Raw genomic sequence first — 14,953 nt, forward strand, 5'->3', positions numbered from 1 at the left:
TGTGGGAGCCAGTCTGTGGCAGCAGCACCAGGAATCCAAGGCTAGAGAAGTCATCGTGTGTGACCTGATGCTGTGTTCATGCAGGACGAGCCTCACTAGAGCTGAGTCATGGGGGAATCTCCGAGGGTCTCTTCCTACTTCTCATCTCAGGACAGACAACTCTCTGGCATCAGTAGAGTGTCCTCTGATTTCCAGGAATGTAGTGGCCTGATTCACATGACCTACATGAGAAAGTCACCCTTCCCAGTCTTCAGGGAAAGAGTCAGAGCAGTGGCCCAGGTGTGTTGAGGAGGCTGCAGTGGACATCCTGGGCCCCAGGTCAGGGAGGAGACCCTCTGTTCCATCACCATGGAGCCTGGAGAGCCCCATGTGGGGAGCCCTGAGCCTCTGTCCTGGGTTCGGGAGTGCGGAGAGGAGACAGGTTCCAGAGAGACCAGGCAGGGCAGAGTGGAAGGTGATGGGAGGGCAGGGCTGGAGCCTCGGGCAGGGCCTGAGGCCCTTGTTCAGAGCCTGAGTCTGGGTCTGGCCCTGTCCCCTGATTACTATGAGAGTCCCATGTCCCAGCAGAGGTGAAGATGTCCTGAGAACTGGCCTTTGACTGGGAAAAAAATCAGTGGCCACAGCTAGCCACCCTGGGTCCCTGGAGCGTGAGGGCCACTGAGTGCTCTGCTGGCTACAGGGCCTTGGGACCCCCACCCTTCCCTGTGGACAGACCCGACCTTTGCCCTGGCTCCACCTCCCAGCTCCTGTCTCCCAGGAAGAGAAACCCTGTGGGAACAACTTGGAGACCACGATTCCCCTGCGTGACACAGGAGAGAGCTGACCTGGAACCTGGGGGGAGTGTCTGCCAAGAGACGTTCCCACAAGAACCAAAAGAGCGAAGGAGGGAAGGGGGTCTTTATTCAGCGCCTTTCCAGGTGACCTATAGGGGTCCTTCCCTCTCCCTGGAGCCCCTGTCCTGGGCACAGGCAGCCTGTTTCTGGCCATTCAGAGCCCAGGCAGCCTTTCTGGGTCTCCAAAGCCCATGGGACCCCTCCCCTCCAGGTTCCAAAGTCTCCCAGGGCTCATTTCTCCATTGCCCATGGTGTGGGGTCCTAGGGGGACCCTCCCTCCATCAATATGGAGCCTTGTCTGGTGGGAACTAGGAACCTCCAATGGCTGTGTGGTCGGCCCGGCAGTAGATGTCCAGGTCAGGGTTTAGTAATTCCTGAAAAAGAATAAAGAGTCCTCTGACCCTGTGTCCTTCTGAGAACTGAATTCAGGGACTCCTAGGCCCTGGTCCACCTGGGACTGCTCTGTGCCTGTGCCAGGCTGGGCTCAGTGGCTCCTGTTTCCAGGTTCCTTCCTCCTGTGCTCACCACCCCCTGATCCTGTTTTGACTACTCTTTCCTGAAAACTCAAGAAGGTTCAGCTAGTGTCAGCTACAGGGTCTGGTCCTTAGACAGTGGACCAGAATATTCATCTCCCACACTCACCTGGTAGATGGAAACGGCAGTTTTGTGGCCAGAAACAGGAGCCTGGGCAGGGGAGAAAGAGTGGACATCAGGGTCAGTGAGGGAGGCTCATCAAGACTGGAACTCCAGTGAGCAGCTGCTGGGTGGTGCCTGGAAGGTTCTGGTCTCTGACAGGCCAGAGCTTACTCCCTGTGACTGCTTTAGCCCTTTCTTCCCAGGAGGTACCAGCTCTGGGTCCTGAGCACCAGCCTCCACTTCTGCACAGTCACCCAGTTTCTGTCCAGACTGTGGTCCCCATCATTAACCCAGGGCCACTGGTAGAAGCTCCCAGCACCCACTCTGCACCTGCTGGCCTCCAGCGGTTTCCTGAGACAAATGGAAGGAAGCAGGGTGGGCTGAGGACAGAGTGATGGTGGTCCTGTCCCTGAGAGAGGCCAAGCCTCTGTCCAGGTCCAGGCAAACCTTGTCCTGGTCCAACATGAGAGGGGCTGTCTGTGCTGTACTGGGGTTGACAGTGTCCCTTCCCTGAGCCTGCACAGCTGGGTCCCTGTGTGTAGGGAGCTGGGGGACTTACCAGGGAGGTGGAGCTGTCAGAGGGACCTTGACCTGAAACAGAGACAGAGTTAAAGGAGGGTGTGGTGAGGGCTGGTCCCTTGCAGCAGGAGGAGATGGGGTCCTCAGCTTTCTGAGGGTCAGAGGATACAATATGTCCTGGGAGAGACCCTGCATCCCTGTTAGTGGTCCAGGGAGCCAGGGAGCCTAAGGAGGTGATTAGATGCTAAAAGTGAGGCCAGGTGGGTCCCCTGTCCTGAGTGTTTGATGACAGGGCTCCTGAGGCCCAGGGGAAGGACTTGACCTAAGGAGTGGTTGACTGCAAGAGTGACACTGTGGGGCAGACCTAGGGGCTCCCAGCCACCCACAGGTGAAGGGGCACTCACTGGCTGTTGATGCTGGGGTGCGGTGGTCTCTGAGGCCTTGCTGGACACCAGCCCTACGGAAGGTCAGGCTTATTCATGAGGGTGCAGGGAGAGGTCATGGACTGGGTCAGATAGGGGATGAGGAGGGTACCCCATTTCCAAGGAGGGTGTGAAACCTTTCTTACTCCATCAGGTCTGTGGACAAGGAGGCCGAGAAGGGAGCTGAGGAAAGGCCTTAAGTGGCCTCTTCAGCCCAGGGACAGAGGTGAATGTCCCTTCCAGATGCAGACTCAAGAGGATTTGGCTGACTGACCCTAGAAAGGGACTGCGGAATTAGGATGAATTAAAGCAGGAGGGTTTGACTGAGTGGATGGGTCCAAGCCGTGTGGGGCGGGGGAAGCAGCGTCACCATGTGGGCAGGACACTGCAGCAGCCACTTGCATCCTGACAATAGCTAACCTCAGTGACCCTGCTGGGGCCAGGAGTTCATGAAATATGACTGTGGCCTTGTCCTGTCTCCACCCACCTGGCCAGGAGGCAAAGGACATTCCAAGACACACTCTCCTGGCTGGGCCCCAGGATTCCCACCTCACATATCAGGGGTGTGGGTAACCATGAAGCTATGGGAGCTGACCCCTCCAGCCTCTCAAGACCTCTCCACGTGACTGAGTGACCTGGGCCAGGACACCCCTGATATACATAGTATCACCCCTCATTTCGGGTGGTGGAAATAGACTGTAGGAGGTGCCGGGTTTGACACTAACTCTGTCACAAGAAGTGTTGCAGGTTTGCTGTGTGAAGGAAGGAGGACAGTGCTGTGGGGACAGGTCCCTAGTGACCAGCGCACAGAGGAGGGAGCTGTTGAGGCAGCAGCCCAGGGCCAGCAGAGGGTGAGGGGGGAGCCTGGAGAATGAGAGGGGAGGCTCCTCGGGAAGTGGGGAGGTCGGAGTCAGGCCAGAGTCTGAGGACGGGTCTCCTTCCCTCAGGCCTGGGGTCACCTGGGTGGGATCAGGTGGGGGAAGCCTGGGTACCTTCCAGTTCTTGTGTGGAGCAGGAAACACCCCAGAGCAGCCACCAGAGCCACCCCGACCAGGACCCCAGTCACGATGCCAGCGACGGCCCCCACAGGGAGGCCTGGGGTCCTCTCTCCTGCTGAAAGAGAAGAGAAAGGGGCTGAAGGTCAGGTCTTCAGGGGAACCACACTGGGCCCTGCAGGGGGCCCACACAGGGTGCAAGGAAATGGCACCAAGGTCCCAGTGCAGTTTGTCACGTTGTCACCATGTCCTCCGGACTCTCTGCTTCTGGCGATTTCTTCACATTTGGTTTTGAAACCTGCATCTGCTCTAGCCTGACCCTCTCCACACGCAACTGGGCCACATCCTGCTCATGTTCCTGTTAAGTCCTCTTCCTCTTCTCTTCCTTCCCATCTCAGGACAGTGTCAGCGGGCAGCCCTCACAGACTGTCTAGCCCAGACCTAGCCTTGGGTACAGATCAGAACCAAGGTGACATCAAAGCACCTAATTTCTGGGTAGTCAACCACATTCTCTCCAAGCTCTGGCATCTACCCCATGCTCATGTCTGGTGCCATATGATGGCCCTTTGCAGTGAAATATGTGAGGAAAGCACTGGGTGGGACGGGGGCCACTCACAGATCACAGCCAGTCTGTAGCGGTCACTCCTGGTGGAACTGGCGGGGTTGGAGGCTTCACACTGATACTCCCCAGCATCCTCCTGTCTGACGGGGTCTATGCTGAGGGTCCTGTGGTCCGGGGACAGCTGCATCCTGTCTGTGAGCTGCAGAGTCTGGCTATTGAAGATCCATGTGATGGAGATTCCAGGGTCACCTGAGAGGCAGGTCATGGCCACAGAGTGTGGTTCTGTGTTGGTGGCTCTGAGGGAGGGCTGGGCCACAAGCCCTGTGGAAAAACAGCAAGGGGCTGACTGACAGCGGGCCTGAGGCTAGGAAATAACTTCTTCCACGTTGTTTCCAGAAAAATCAAGGCTCCACCCAGCACTTGATACTGTGCTCCCAGGTCCGCTTACCAGAGATGGTAATGTGCTTGGTTGTGGTCCTATTGAGGTTAGTGACAGAGTTATGGGCGACACACACGTAGGATCCGCTATTATTTGTAGAGAGGTTGGGGATTGAGAGCTCTTGTGTGGATTCCAGGGGCCTCCCATTTAAAGACCAAGAGAACTGAGCAGGCGGGTTAGAGTCTGCATGGCAGGAGAGGTTGAGATTTGTCCCTGAAGGGAAATGTGATTCTGGGGGGTTTATGATGGGGGCATCCGGGCCATCTGGACAAACAGAATAAAGCCACATGTAATGTCATCAGAGAGAAGGGGAAGTTCCTAGACTGTAGAAGACCAAAATATAACTACTGATCCATGTCACATCCTTGATTTTTTTTAAAAGTCACAACTAGGCTGGGGAGTACAGTGGTACAGCACCTGCCCAGCATGCAAGAGGCCCAGGGTTCAAATCCCAGCAACATACACACTCACAGAAAGTCTCTACCACTTTCAGTCTCACTGAAATTAGTCTGTGACATTCCCCTGCTTCTCTGTCCCAGGTAGCTGACTCCAGGCCTACCCAGGGAACCATAAGCCCTCGTCTCCTATTCATGGCCCAAGGCTGGACCTGCGTGGATGTGCCTGGGGTAAATGGCACAGCCAGTCCAGGTGCCCAGGAGAGAGGGTCTGTGTACTTGGACCCAAGAGGGACTAAGTGGCCCAGCCTCTGGCCCTGTGTATTTGAGTTCACAGCCAGGGTAATGGAGGAATAGAAGTTACTCACAGGAAATACTCAGGGTGAGTGGGTCACTGCGGCTGGCACTCACTGGGTTCTGGATTTCACACTCATAGGGTCCTGTGTCATTCCTTGTGACACTGAATAAAATGAGAATCCTGTTGTTGTTGGACAGCTTCAGCCTGTCACCATCTGGGATCATCTGATTGTTTATCTTCCACAGGTAGGTTGCATAATTAATCTCAGGTTCACACATTAATGCTAGAGAGTCCTCACCCTCCATGGGTTGGGAGTTGTTGATTGTGATGTTGGGTTTGGGTAATTTCTCTGTGCAGACAACAAAGAGAGGATTGCCCTGTGATCCCCGCAAAAGCGTCTTTCTACCTGAGCTGGCCTCTCACCTCCCACCAACCTGAGTCCTGAAGAAACAGGCAGAGTGGGTATCCTGGGCAGATGCAGGAGGATCTGAGGGATCAGAGGAGGTGGGGCCCCCTGGGCTGTGTCTGGGAGAAGCACAGAGTTTCTCACAGGTGCACTTAATTGCAGAGTTTGGTCCTGGACAGACCCAGGACTGGGAGTTAGCAACCCCATGTCTTCTTTGGTCCTCGCTGGCCCTGGCTGGCCTTGAGACGCAGAGTCCCTCCAGCTGCACTGGAGGGCTCACACTCCAGGGCTCAGCCCATGAGTGTGTCCTCTGAGCCTTTGGTTCTCAAGGCCATCCTAGAGGTGGGTCATGATGGGACACCCCACTGTGCCTAAACCTCAAGAAAACGCCTCAGCCTCATCTGCGAATGGGGTGTGTGAACAGAAACCAGGATACCAGGGACAAGCTTGGCATTCAGTTTGGTGGTCAGGCTGGGGCCAGAAGGGGGGCAGTTCTGCTCAGGTGTTTCCTGGTGATGGACAGGAGCCAGTGGCACCTGAAAGGCAAAGCATGGGTCCAAAGAATGCTCTAGGATGAGGGGGACAGACAAGGTTTAGAGCAGAATCATGTTCCTGTCCTTGGTCTTTACATCCCTCCCCCCTGCAGAGAGCCGGTGAGGCATGTGGAATTGTCCTGAGAGACCAGTGGATGGTTCCAAACACATTAGCACTAAGAGGTGGAAAAGGGGACCAGGACCCTGCTGAAAATAGGTCCCTCGTGGGCTTGTGTGTGGCAGACCTGGAGTAGAAATGAGGGATGTTAAAGTTATCCCATATGGGAAAATAGTTTTTAATACTCAGGATCTAAGACTCCTTTCTGAAAGAAAAATTTCTCTAAGGAGCACAGTGTCTTAGACTGAGCTCTGAAGTCCTGAGGGGTCACATTATGGCCCAAGGCAGATGCTAAAGTCAGTTTGAAACCAGCAACCTCCTGAGTAAGGAGAGACCTGTGGGTCCTGGTGGAGGACTGAATGGTCAGAGGGGACATCTGAGGGTCTCTGTTATGTAAAATGAGGCCCAACACCTAATTCAGAGAAGTATTATTGATCATGTTAATCAATCTAGAAGTCTATGTTCCCAATTGCTATGGAGACTCAGCAAAGTGGGGAAGCACCTGACACAGGCCCGTGGAATGCCTTCTTCCTGTTCTTTTCACCCCAGGAAGTGCAGTGAGATCATCAAATTGATCCAAATCAGGGCCTAGAGCCTAATGTAAGTGACCGTGGCTGGAGCATCACACCATGTGGGGACAGACCTCCCTTGTGGTGATGGTGACCTCATGGGGACACAGGCACATATGGAATAGACAGTTAGCCCTGAGACAGCACCGTTCAGTCCAGCTCCCCCTTGGGGAAGGTCCTGGGAGTCACTGGAGGAGCGTGAGCCCCACTTAGGGACCAGGATGGAGCCACCAGTCATCTGGGTGTAAGGAGCCTGGGACCTAGGGGCTTGCCGCCCTGTCCTGCCTCTGCCCTCCTCGCTGAGTCAGTGCAGAGAGTAGATGGGGAGATGCTCAGGCTGTGTCCTGGCCGATTTCACATGTCATTGTCATGGAAGGAAAGAGCCCTGGAAGGGACACAGTGGTGCCTCCTTCACAGGGTGACATTGCCCCTGATGCAGCCTGACAGGGGCACCTGCCTCGACTGTTTCTGTGCCCTTTACTACAGCCAGGAGGGGTCTGGCCCCAGGTGTTAGCAGGAAGTGGACAGGACAGATGGCCATTAGTGCAGGAGGGAAGGGCATGGCTCATTGTGCAGGGCAGGGCCAGTCCTGCCTGAATGAGAAGGAGGGAGAGGACGGACAGGCAGGAGCAAGACAGCCAGAATCGCCATGGCAGGGAGCAGAGGGGGTACAGTGACGTAAAGCCCCAGGTCCAAGAGCCTCACGGCTGCCTCGGAACTGACCCAGGGCCACCCTGAAGACCCTCCACTGCCCTGCTATCCCAAGGGCATCCTGTGATGTGGCTCCTGGGTGGCCTCAGGAGAGGTGGTTGTTGGGATGGAGCAAGAGCCTCAGCCTTCAGGAGGGACAGGGAGCAGGTGGCAGAACCCCCTGGGATTGCACATGCAGTTTCCAGGCTCTGAAGAGGTTCAGGGTCATTCATTCATGATCCCTCCCCACCTTATCCCAAAACCATTGAGAGTTGGCCACACACTGGGCCCTGTGCTGGTTGCAGGGTCCAGTGGGGAGTGAGAAAGTCCTGTCCCTTATGCTCCAGAGTGAGTGACACCCAACACACCAGGAAACACGTGACCTCAAGTCCAGCAAGGGAGTGTGTGGACCGGCTGTGTGAATGGAGGCCTAGATATTTTGTTGAGGAAGGTGATTTGGTTCCAGAGTAAAAGTGATTATTCTCCATTTGCTCTCACTCCCAGACCACACTGTCCCCTCCAGGCTGCCAGTGCCCAGGACTAAACTAGCTGAGCCAATGACTGGTCTCTGGTCCACAGACGCCTAATAGGCCCTCAGCATGCAGAGCACGGGGCTCTGGCTACAGAGTGACATGCACCACTGACCTTCTACCCCTGGTCTGTGTTCCCAGTGCCTCAGTTTCCCTTTATTGGATACATGGTAAGTGGTGTCTGGTTCACCATGTTGTCTATAAATCAACCTTGAAATACTCACAGTAACCTGACCTTGGTTTAGAGGAGCTGCCTAAAGAAACAGCCCCTACTGTGATCTGCCTCCCAGTCAGAGCGCCCTGGGCTGGTCCTGGGAGGACCAGGAAGTCCAGGAGCATCTCTTTCCTCTGTTCCTCTCCTTGTGGACATGGACCTTCCTGTGGAGCCTCATAGAGGTCCATCAGGGCACCTGATTGGCCTGAGGCACCTGTCCCTCTGTGCTCGCCACACCTAGTCCCAGGAGAAGAAGATGCCCAGGTGCCCTTGCCCAGATGTGGCTCTTGGGACTGTGCCCTGGCTGGTGACCACCTCCTGGAGCTACCAGATCACGTAACCAGTAAATCCTTGCTCCCCAGCGGCCCTCAGCAGGAAGCCAAACTCCAACCCTGGCCACACGTCCTCAGGGTCACCTGGAGCCAGGAGCCTGGGACAGAGGTCTGGAGCAGGTACACCCTAGGACTAACCTTCTCTGTGAGGACTCCAGGGCCCTCAGGCCAGGCCTGACTCAGTCTTACAGGGTCTTTCTCAGGGCCATGCTCCTGGGAAGGACACAAGGGCTGGGCTGAGACTGCTCTGCCTGGGCCGAGTCTCCCACCAGACCACCCTGCTCTCTGCCAGTGGATTCAGGCAGAGGACTCAGGTCTTCTGAAGTCTGTCTGCCCTGCGTGTGTCCTTCAGTAAGTGCTCCAACTCCACTGTGGGGACACAATGCACAGGAGGAGGGAGGCAGACCCGGGTCTCAGGGTCCTGTGTGTGCAGTGGAGTTGACCCTCCAACACCCAGAGGCTGGGCATCACTCACCATGTACACGGATCTCTCCAGTTGCTGCTTCAGTATCAAAATTGTCAGCTGTGGTTTGCAGGGTGTAGAATCCTGTGTCCTCCTTTGTCACATTCACAAACAGCAGGGACCCATTGGGGTATACTGTCTCACGACCACTGAAGGCAGGGCCTTGGGTAGCTGAGTGTGTGAGATTCGAGTAGGATACAATTAAACGGCTGTGTTCTATTACTTGCCCTCTGTACCAGTGGTAGCCTACAGCGTTCCCCGACACATTGTGGACAAGTAGAAAAACGTCTCTCCCTTCAGCAACGTCGGAAGGCACTGGTTCAATAGTGAGCTGGGCAGTGGGGTGCGGGTTCCAGAAGGTTAACAGTGAGACTAGGAGGGAAGAGAGAGAAATCCATCAATATGGGTCCTTAATATAGGTGGAAAGATGGGGCCCAGGACCTCAGCAGGAGGCTTCATTTCAGCCTCGGCGTGTGTTGGGTGTATACATGGTTGTCCCTGTGTCAAGGCCAGCAGCATGACCTTATTTTCTTCAGTACCCCTGTACCTGTCATCCTCTCTTGGGAACACCTTTCCCCATGGGTCTGAGAGGCTGGCCCCTCAGTGCCCTCAGATCCCTGCTCACACCCAGGGCACCTGGGCACCCGCCTCCCCTGACCACCTCCTTACAGACCCCAGGTCTTCCCTGTGGACATTCCCCTGCTCTCTGCCCTCCTAGATCTACACAGCACAGTCCTCACCTGCAGATCTCCCTCTGGCCTGGCTTCCTGCCCTCTAGAGAGGAAGCTCCAGGAGGCAGAGACTAGTCTGACCTTTGTTGTAGCCCAGGGCCTGGACCAGGCTCAGCCTCCTGTGGATGAGTGAACCAGGGTCCCCACCCTGAGCGTCCAGGTGTCTGTGTCAATGTCTGAAGCTGGTGGCTACAGACAGTGTCCAATGCTCAAGTTGCCTTTCTATTTGATAGTGGCCCTGACAGAGCTGTTAATGTCAATTTTCAAAGTATAAAGGCTTCTGGTGAGTTACTTGGAGAAGAGCACCCCTGAGCTTTCCATCCCCCTTCATATGTTCCTGTTGGTGAGCTTATGTCTGTCTTCTGTGTTCTGTTCCCAAAGGGACAGAGTGAAGCCCTGTATCCCCTGTGAGGGTCGTGTCCTCCCAGGGGTCACCAGAAAGACTGTGCTCTCACCTCCCGCCCTCTTTCAGGGAACTGTCCCCTCTTACCTGCCAGCAGGACCCCCTGCCAGGGGATGCCCCCTCTGCAGGGACAGGCTGAGGGGGGCTGCATGGTCCCTGCTGCTCTGTCCCCTCTGTGGAAGGAGCTTCACTGCAGACCCGCTGGGGAGCCGAGGTCCAGGCCAGTCAGCCCTGCTGCCCTGCTCCTCTCTGAGCTCAGCCTCCTCCCAGGGCAGGAGCACTCTCCTGGGTCACAGGGCTGGGGGCAGGGTCTCTGTGGAGGAACCTCTCTGTCCCCTCCCTCTCAGTCCTGCCTCCTCTCCCTTCTGCTTTCCCTGTTGGGTTTCACTACTGCATGCCACACCCTGAAGAGCAAGGCAGGTGGGGATGCTGTCCCTGAGAGAAGTGGCTCACCCAGCACTGGCCTCAGCTGTGTCCTGGCCTCAGGGCTTTCAGCACCACCCAGGGAATCCCTGGGGTCCCCTCACCCCTGGATATATTTCCTTTACGATGAGAGTCCCAGTTTAGCCCTGTGTCTTTCCCAAAGCTCTAGGAAGGTGGATTTCCTCTCTGCAGGAAGGGGACAGAGAGAGCTCTGGGGTCAGGAAAGGGGCCCTCTCAGTGATGGCTGGTGAGGGGACCTGCTCTCTGTATCTGGTGTCTCCAGCTTGGCCTCTGAGTGGCTATCTCAGGACTTCACACCCTTTGTGTTCTGAGAGGGGAGGACTGTGGTAGTGGAGGTAGGTGACCGTGGGCTCCTCGTTCCTCAGGGAAAGATTTTAAGGAGACCCTCCCTCTCCAATTTTTGGCAGAGCTGTGTCTCAGGCCTGCCCATGCCTTACTTGGGTGGCCTTGTCCTCTACCTAGTGATTCTCCTGTGGTCACCCTGACTTTCCCCATGGGTGATGCCTGGGTGCAGGGCCTGCTCAGAGACCCCTGGCAGTGCCTGGTCCTCACAGGCCCAGGAAGGAGCAGTAGTGGGAGCTGAGCAGGTCCGTGGGAGGCACCCTGCAGTCTACTGGGGATGGAAATCAGACCACATTTCCACCTCCTGACTCAAAGCCTAGTCCAAGTGTCAGAATCAATCTGCCAAGTGTTGACTGTGAGTCCCATGTCGCCCCCTGGTGGTTATAAGGAGACCCGTGGCCAGTGTCAAGGACTCCAGCAGGGATACTGTCCAGGATCCAAATGGTGAGAGCGGGCCCTGACCCTGGGCACAGTAGGCTCTGACAGGCTGTACGGAGGTTCCTGTTCACCTTGGGTCCCAAGGCTGACTGACTCTGTCCAATTCAGGGTGAATATAGGGAATGACGGGAGCTGTCCTGGGGTCTCCTGCCCCAGAGTAGGGAGAACTGTGCACCCAGGGGATGGGCAGCCTCAGGAGGGGCCATCTGTTCTTGAGCCTTCAAAGAAGGGCCTTGGGAAGAGCTCCTGAAGCTTTAGGGTGGAAGCACTGGCTTTGTGAGCAGGGTCTGCAGTTGGCTGGTTTGTTCTTGTGTTTAAATACTTGGATCTTAGTCTCAAAGGTCCTTCAGGGTTGTCATGTGAGTGTTTTGAAGACTATCTGGCCAGATGCATGACACAGCCTCTCATCCAAGCTGTTCAGGAGGCTGAGCAGGAGGAGCACTAGTTTGAGGACAGCCCATGCAGCTTAGTGAGAACTTGCCGCAAAATAAAAAATGAAATGTAGTCCAGTGGCAGAGTGCCCTGGGGCCAATCCCTAGTTCCTAACGCCTGTCCACTACCTTACACACACACACACACACACACACACACACACAAACACGCACACACGCACACACACACACACACACACTATCTGAGCAGAGTGGGTGTATTTTATACATCTTTCCTAGAGACTTTTCATTGCGTAATGTTTAGAAAAAAATGTGCTATATGAACCCTTTTAACTATTCAAATACATGCCATGATTCCAGTCAAATACACAGTGACCACTACTATTTCCAGAATCTTTTCATTGCCTGCACTAAAACTCTAACCATTATGCAATCACATCTCAGGGCCTCCAAGCCCCAGGTAAACTTGAATCTATTTCCTGTCTCTATGAATTTGCCTATTCCAGATATTTCATATGAATGAAATTAAACAACCATGTACCATTTTGCTTCTTGTTTAATCATGTTTTCAGGTTTACTCAGGTTGTGGTGTGCATCAGAAGTTTATTTTTTTGTGGCTGATTAATACTCCAACATATTTATTTGTAAGCCATGTTTATTTATGTATTCCTCTGTTGATGGACCCTTGGGTGGTTTCCACACTCTGCCTATGGTTAAAAGTGGTGTGGTGAGTGTCAGCCTGTGGGAAACTATTGGAGTCCCTGTTTCCATCCTCTGGGCACATTCCCAGCTGTGGGAGTGCTGGGTAGATGAGCTTCTGCCTGGCTCTGTTAGAAGTGCTGAAGTCCACAGTGCTCAGAGTCCCTCAGGAATGTAGGAAAGTGTGGAGTGAGATGTTGTTGTGATTTTGGTTGTTTCCATAGTGACTGATGATACTGAGCATCTTGTCATGTGCTTATTGGCCATGCAACATCTCCGGAGATGTGGCTATCCAAGCCCTTTGCCCTCTCTCACTGCTGGGGTTTGATCTGAGGGGTGCTATACCTCTGAGCTATACCCCCAGCCTTTTACATTTTTTAATTTATTTTTGTTTTGGGACAGTTCCCCAGGCTGGCTTCAAACTTGCGAATCTCAAGTCTTAGATGCCCGGGGTGACAGACGCCCAGAACTGTGCCCGGCTCCTTGGCCTCTTTTAAACATAGGTTATTCTTTGATTGCACATTTGTACCTGTTTTTTATTTATCCTAGCATGAAACCCATATCCCATGTATGATTTGCAAATATTTTCTTCCATTCTGTCACTTCAATTTATTTTTTTTAACTCATCCACTCTTTATTTTATTAGCAATTTTGTTAAAAGCCCATGAATCAATGTTCATTTACAAAAACAAGTTCAGTCTTTTATGGTAAATACTTTATGGTTTTAAATATTAATTTCATTGTCACATCTGAAAGTCTTTACAAGTGAGGATCCATTGTCCCTCTGCCTCCTGCTTCCTGGGAGGTGCTGTTGAGGTGGGTCTGTTCGGGATTCTTCTTCCCCTGCTCGGCCTCTCCCTCTCTCTCTTTCCAGAAGCAGAGGATTTTGTTTCCTGGGCATTTTTCTTTCTCTCCCAACAGCTCAGAGGACTGGGGCAGCTTATCTTCCTGCCGTTGTTCTTCTCTGTGCAGAGTTTCTGCTAAACCTGCTCTTCTTGGAGTTGCTGCTACTCTGTCCCTCGAGCACGTGGACAAGCTGGTCACGGTCATAAAGCAGTTGTGTTGGTATAGTTTGTGCAAAACCTTTAGAGTTCTGAATACTAAGCCTGAGAGGAGCGCCAGCCACTCTCTTTACCTTCAAAGACAGATTCTGACCCCATTTTGCCACAAAATCATGATGCGGATCGCCTTGTCCAAATATGAAAGAGGACATTCTGATCCACTCATGGCATTCTTGGGATGAGGACAATGTCAGAGTTAGTTTTCCTGTGCCATCAGTTTTGCTCCATGGAAGTCCTTCCTCATGTCTTTTTGCTGGCACCCTTCTGGGGGGACCCAGCTACATCTCCCCTATAACAGAGTGAGGCAGCTGCTCCCACAGATGGATGTGGCCCCAAGGAGCTCACTGGGACCAGGCAGTGCCCAACAGACCTGAGCATAGGTGGTTGCTGTCCAATGGGGGTTCAGCTTCTAGAAGTTCCCAGTACCTGTGAGCAGAGTCAGAGGCAAAGAAGGCAGGACTCCAGGAAGAACTGGAATTGTAGAAAAAAAAAAAAGAGTCTGAGACTTTTCATGTCTAACTCCTCAGCCACCAGCCAGGGCTCCTGTGGACATGGGATATCCCAGGCTCAAGGACAGCACTGGGGAGTGCCCAGCTGCAGTGGGTGGCACTGTTGGCCCTGGAGGATGTTAGGAGCTGCTTTTAGTAATGTAACAAATTCAAGGAGGAGAAACATTGTAATTTCCACCAGAACACATAAGCTGTAGATGGTGCATGAGCAGAAGGGCCTCCTTTTCCACACCTTCAAAAATGAGCAGAACACACTTGTATAGAAAATAGTACCAGAAATTGTGATGCGTGTTCTGTTCTTCTAGAAGCCTGTGAATGCCACATTTTGAATTTCTCTCTTAAGGAGCTGGGAGAGCTGTCCACACAAAGTGGACTTAAGTGGACTGTGCTGTCCATGTAGCTGCCATACATTCGTGTGGCTCACCCTCTCTGCACAGCAATGAGGTGCTCCGTGTCCATGTCCACTGGTCACCCCTGCACACAGCGGGAGGAGGCTCATGCTCCCCCTAAGTGCTGGAAAGTGTCTTGGTTCCTCTTCATCCCACCATTCAGATTGGTCCAAATTCTGCTGGTCACAGTGTTGGGACCCCAGGTGGAGGTCTGTTCAGGGTGATGTGAAGGAAACCGTCTCTGAGAACATGTCCCTCCAGATCACCTGCAGAGGGCATTTTGGACCTGTGATGACGTCAAGATAAGTGAGAGAAGCAGAGGTCAGGGATAAGGACACTGAATCCAAGAGTGGACAACAGAATTGCCCAGAGACTGAGAGGCGGTGGGTAAACAGTGAGGACCCTAAAGGTTCCCCTCTTACCTGCCCCCTGAAGAAAAATCAGTGAAGGCCCCTGTGGCTCTGAATGGGCCAGAGTTGGGGCAGCAGAGTGCTGCAGGCCCAGGGGGTGGTGAGACCCCAGCTCTGTCCAGCCACTTGGTCTGTGTGGGGTGGAGTCAACTTAATGAATGATCCACAGTCTACAACGTGG

At 53.9% G+C, this 14,953-nt stretch overlaps 1 protein-coding gene across 1 annotated transcript; it reads right to left on the reverse strand.

Annotated features, from left to right (window-relative positions):
• Positions 1-1,141: 1,141 nt before the first annotated feature.
• Positions 1,142-10,239, reverse strand: LOC308637392 (cell adhesion molecule CEACAM1-like; the record flags this gene model as incomplete). The annotated part of the gene is made up of 10 exons (XM_081273696.1): positions 1,142-1,207; positions 1,476-1,517; positions 2,029-2,060; positions 2,393-2,445; positions 3,403-3,523; positions 4,022-4,288; positions 4,416-4,670; positions 5,170-5,448; positions 8,967-9,125; positions 10,176-10,239. 10 exons carry the CDS (start codon positions 10,237-10,239, stop codon positions 1,142-1,144), a joined length of 1,338 nt encoding a protein of 445 aa, XP_081129822.1.
• Positions 10,240-14,953: the final 4,714 nt, after the last annotated feature.

The sequence above is a fragment of the Spermophilus citellus genome, assembly GCF_964194105.1.
Source record: "Spermophilus citellus genome assembly, chromosome: 18".
Classification (NCBI taxonomy): domain Eukaryota; kingdom Metazoa; phylum Chordata; class Mammalia; order Rodentia; family Sciuridae; genus Spermophilus; species Spermophilus citellus.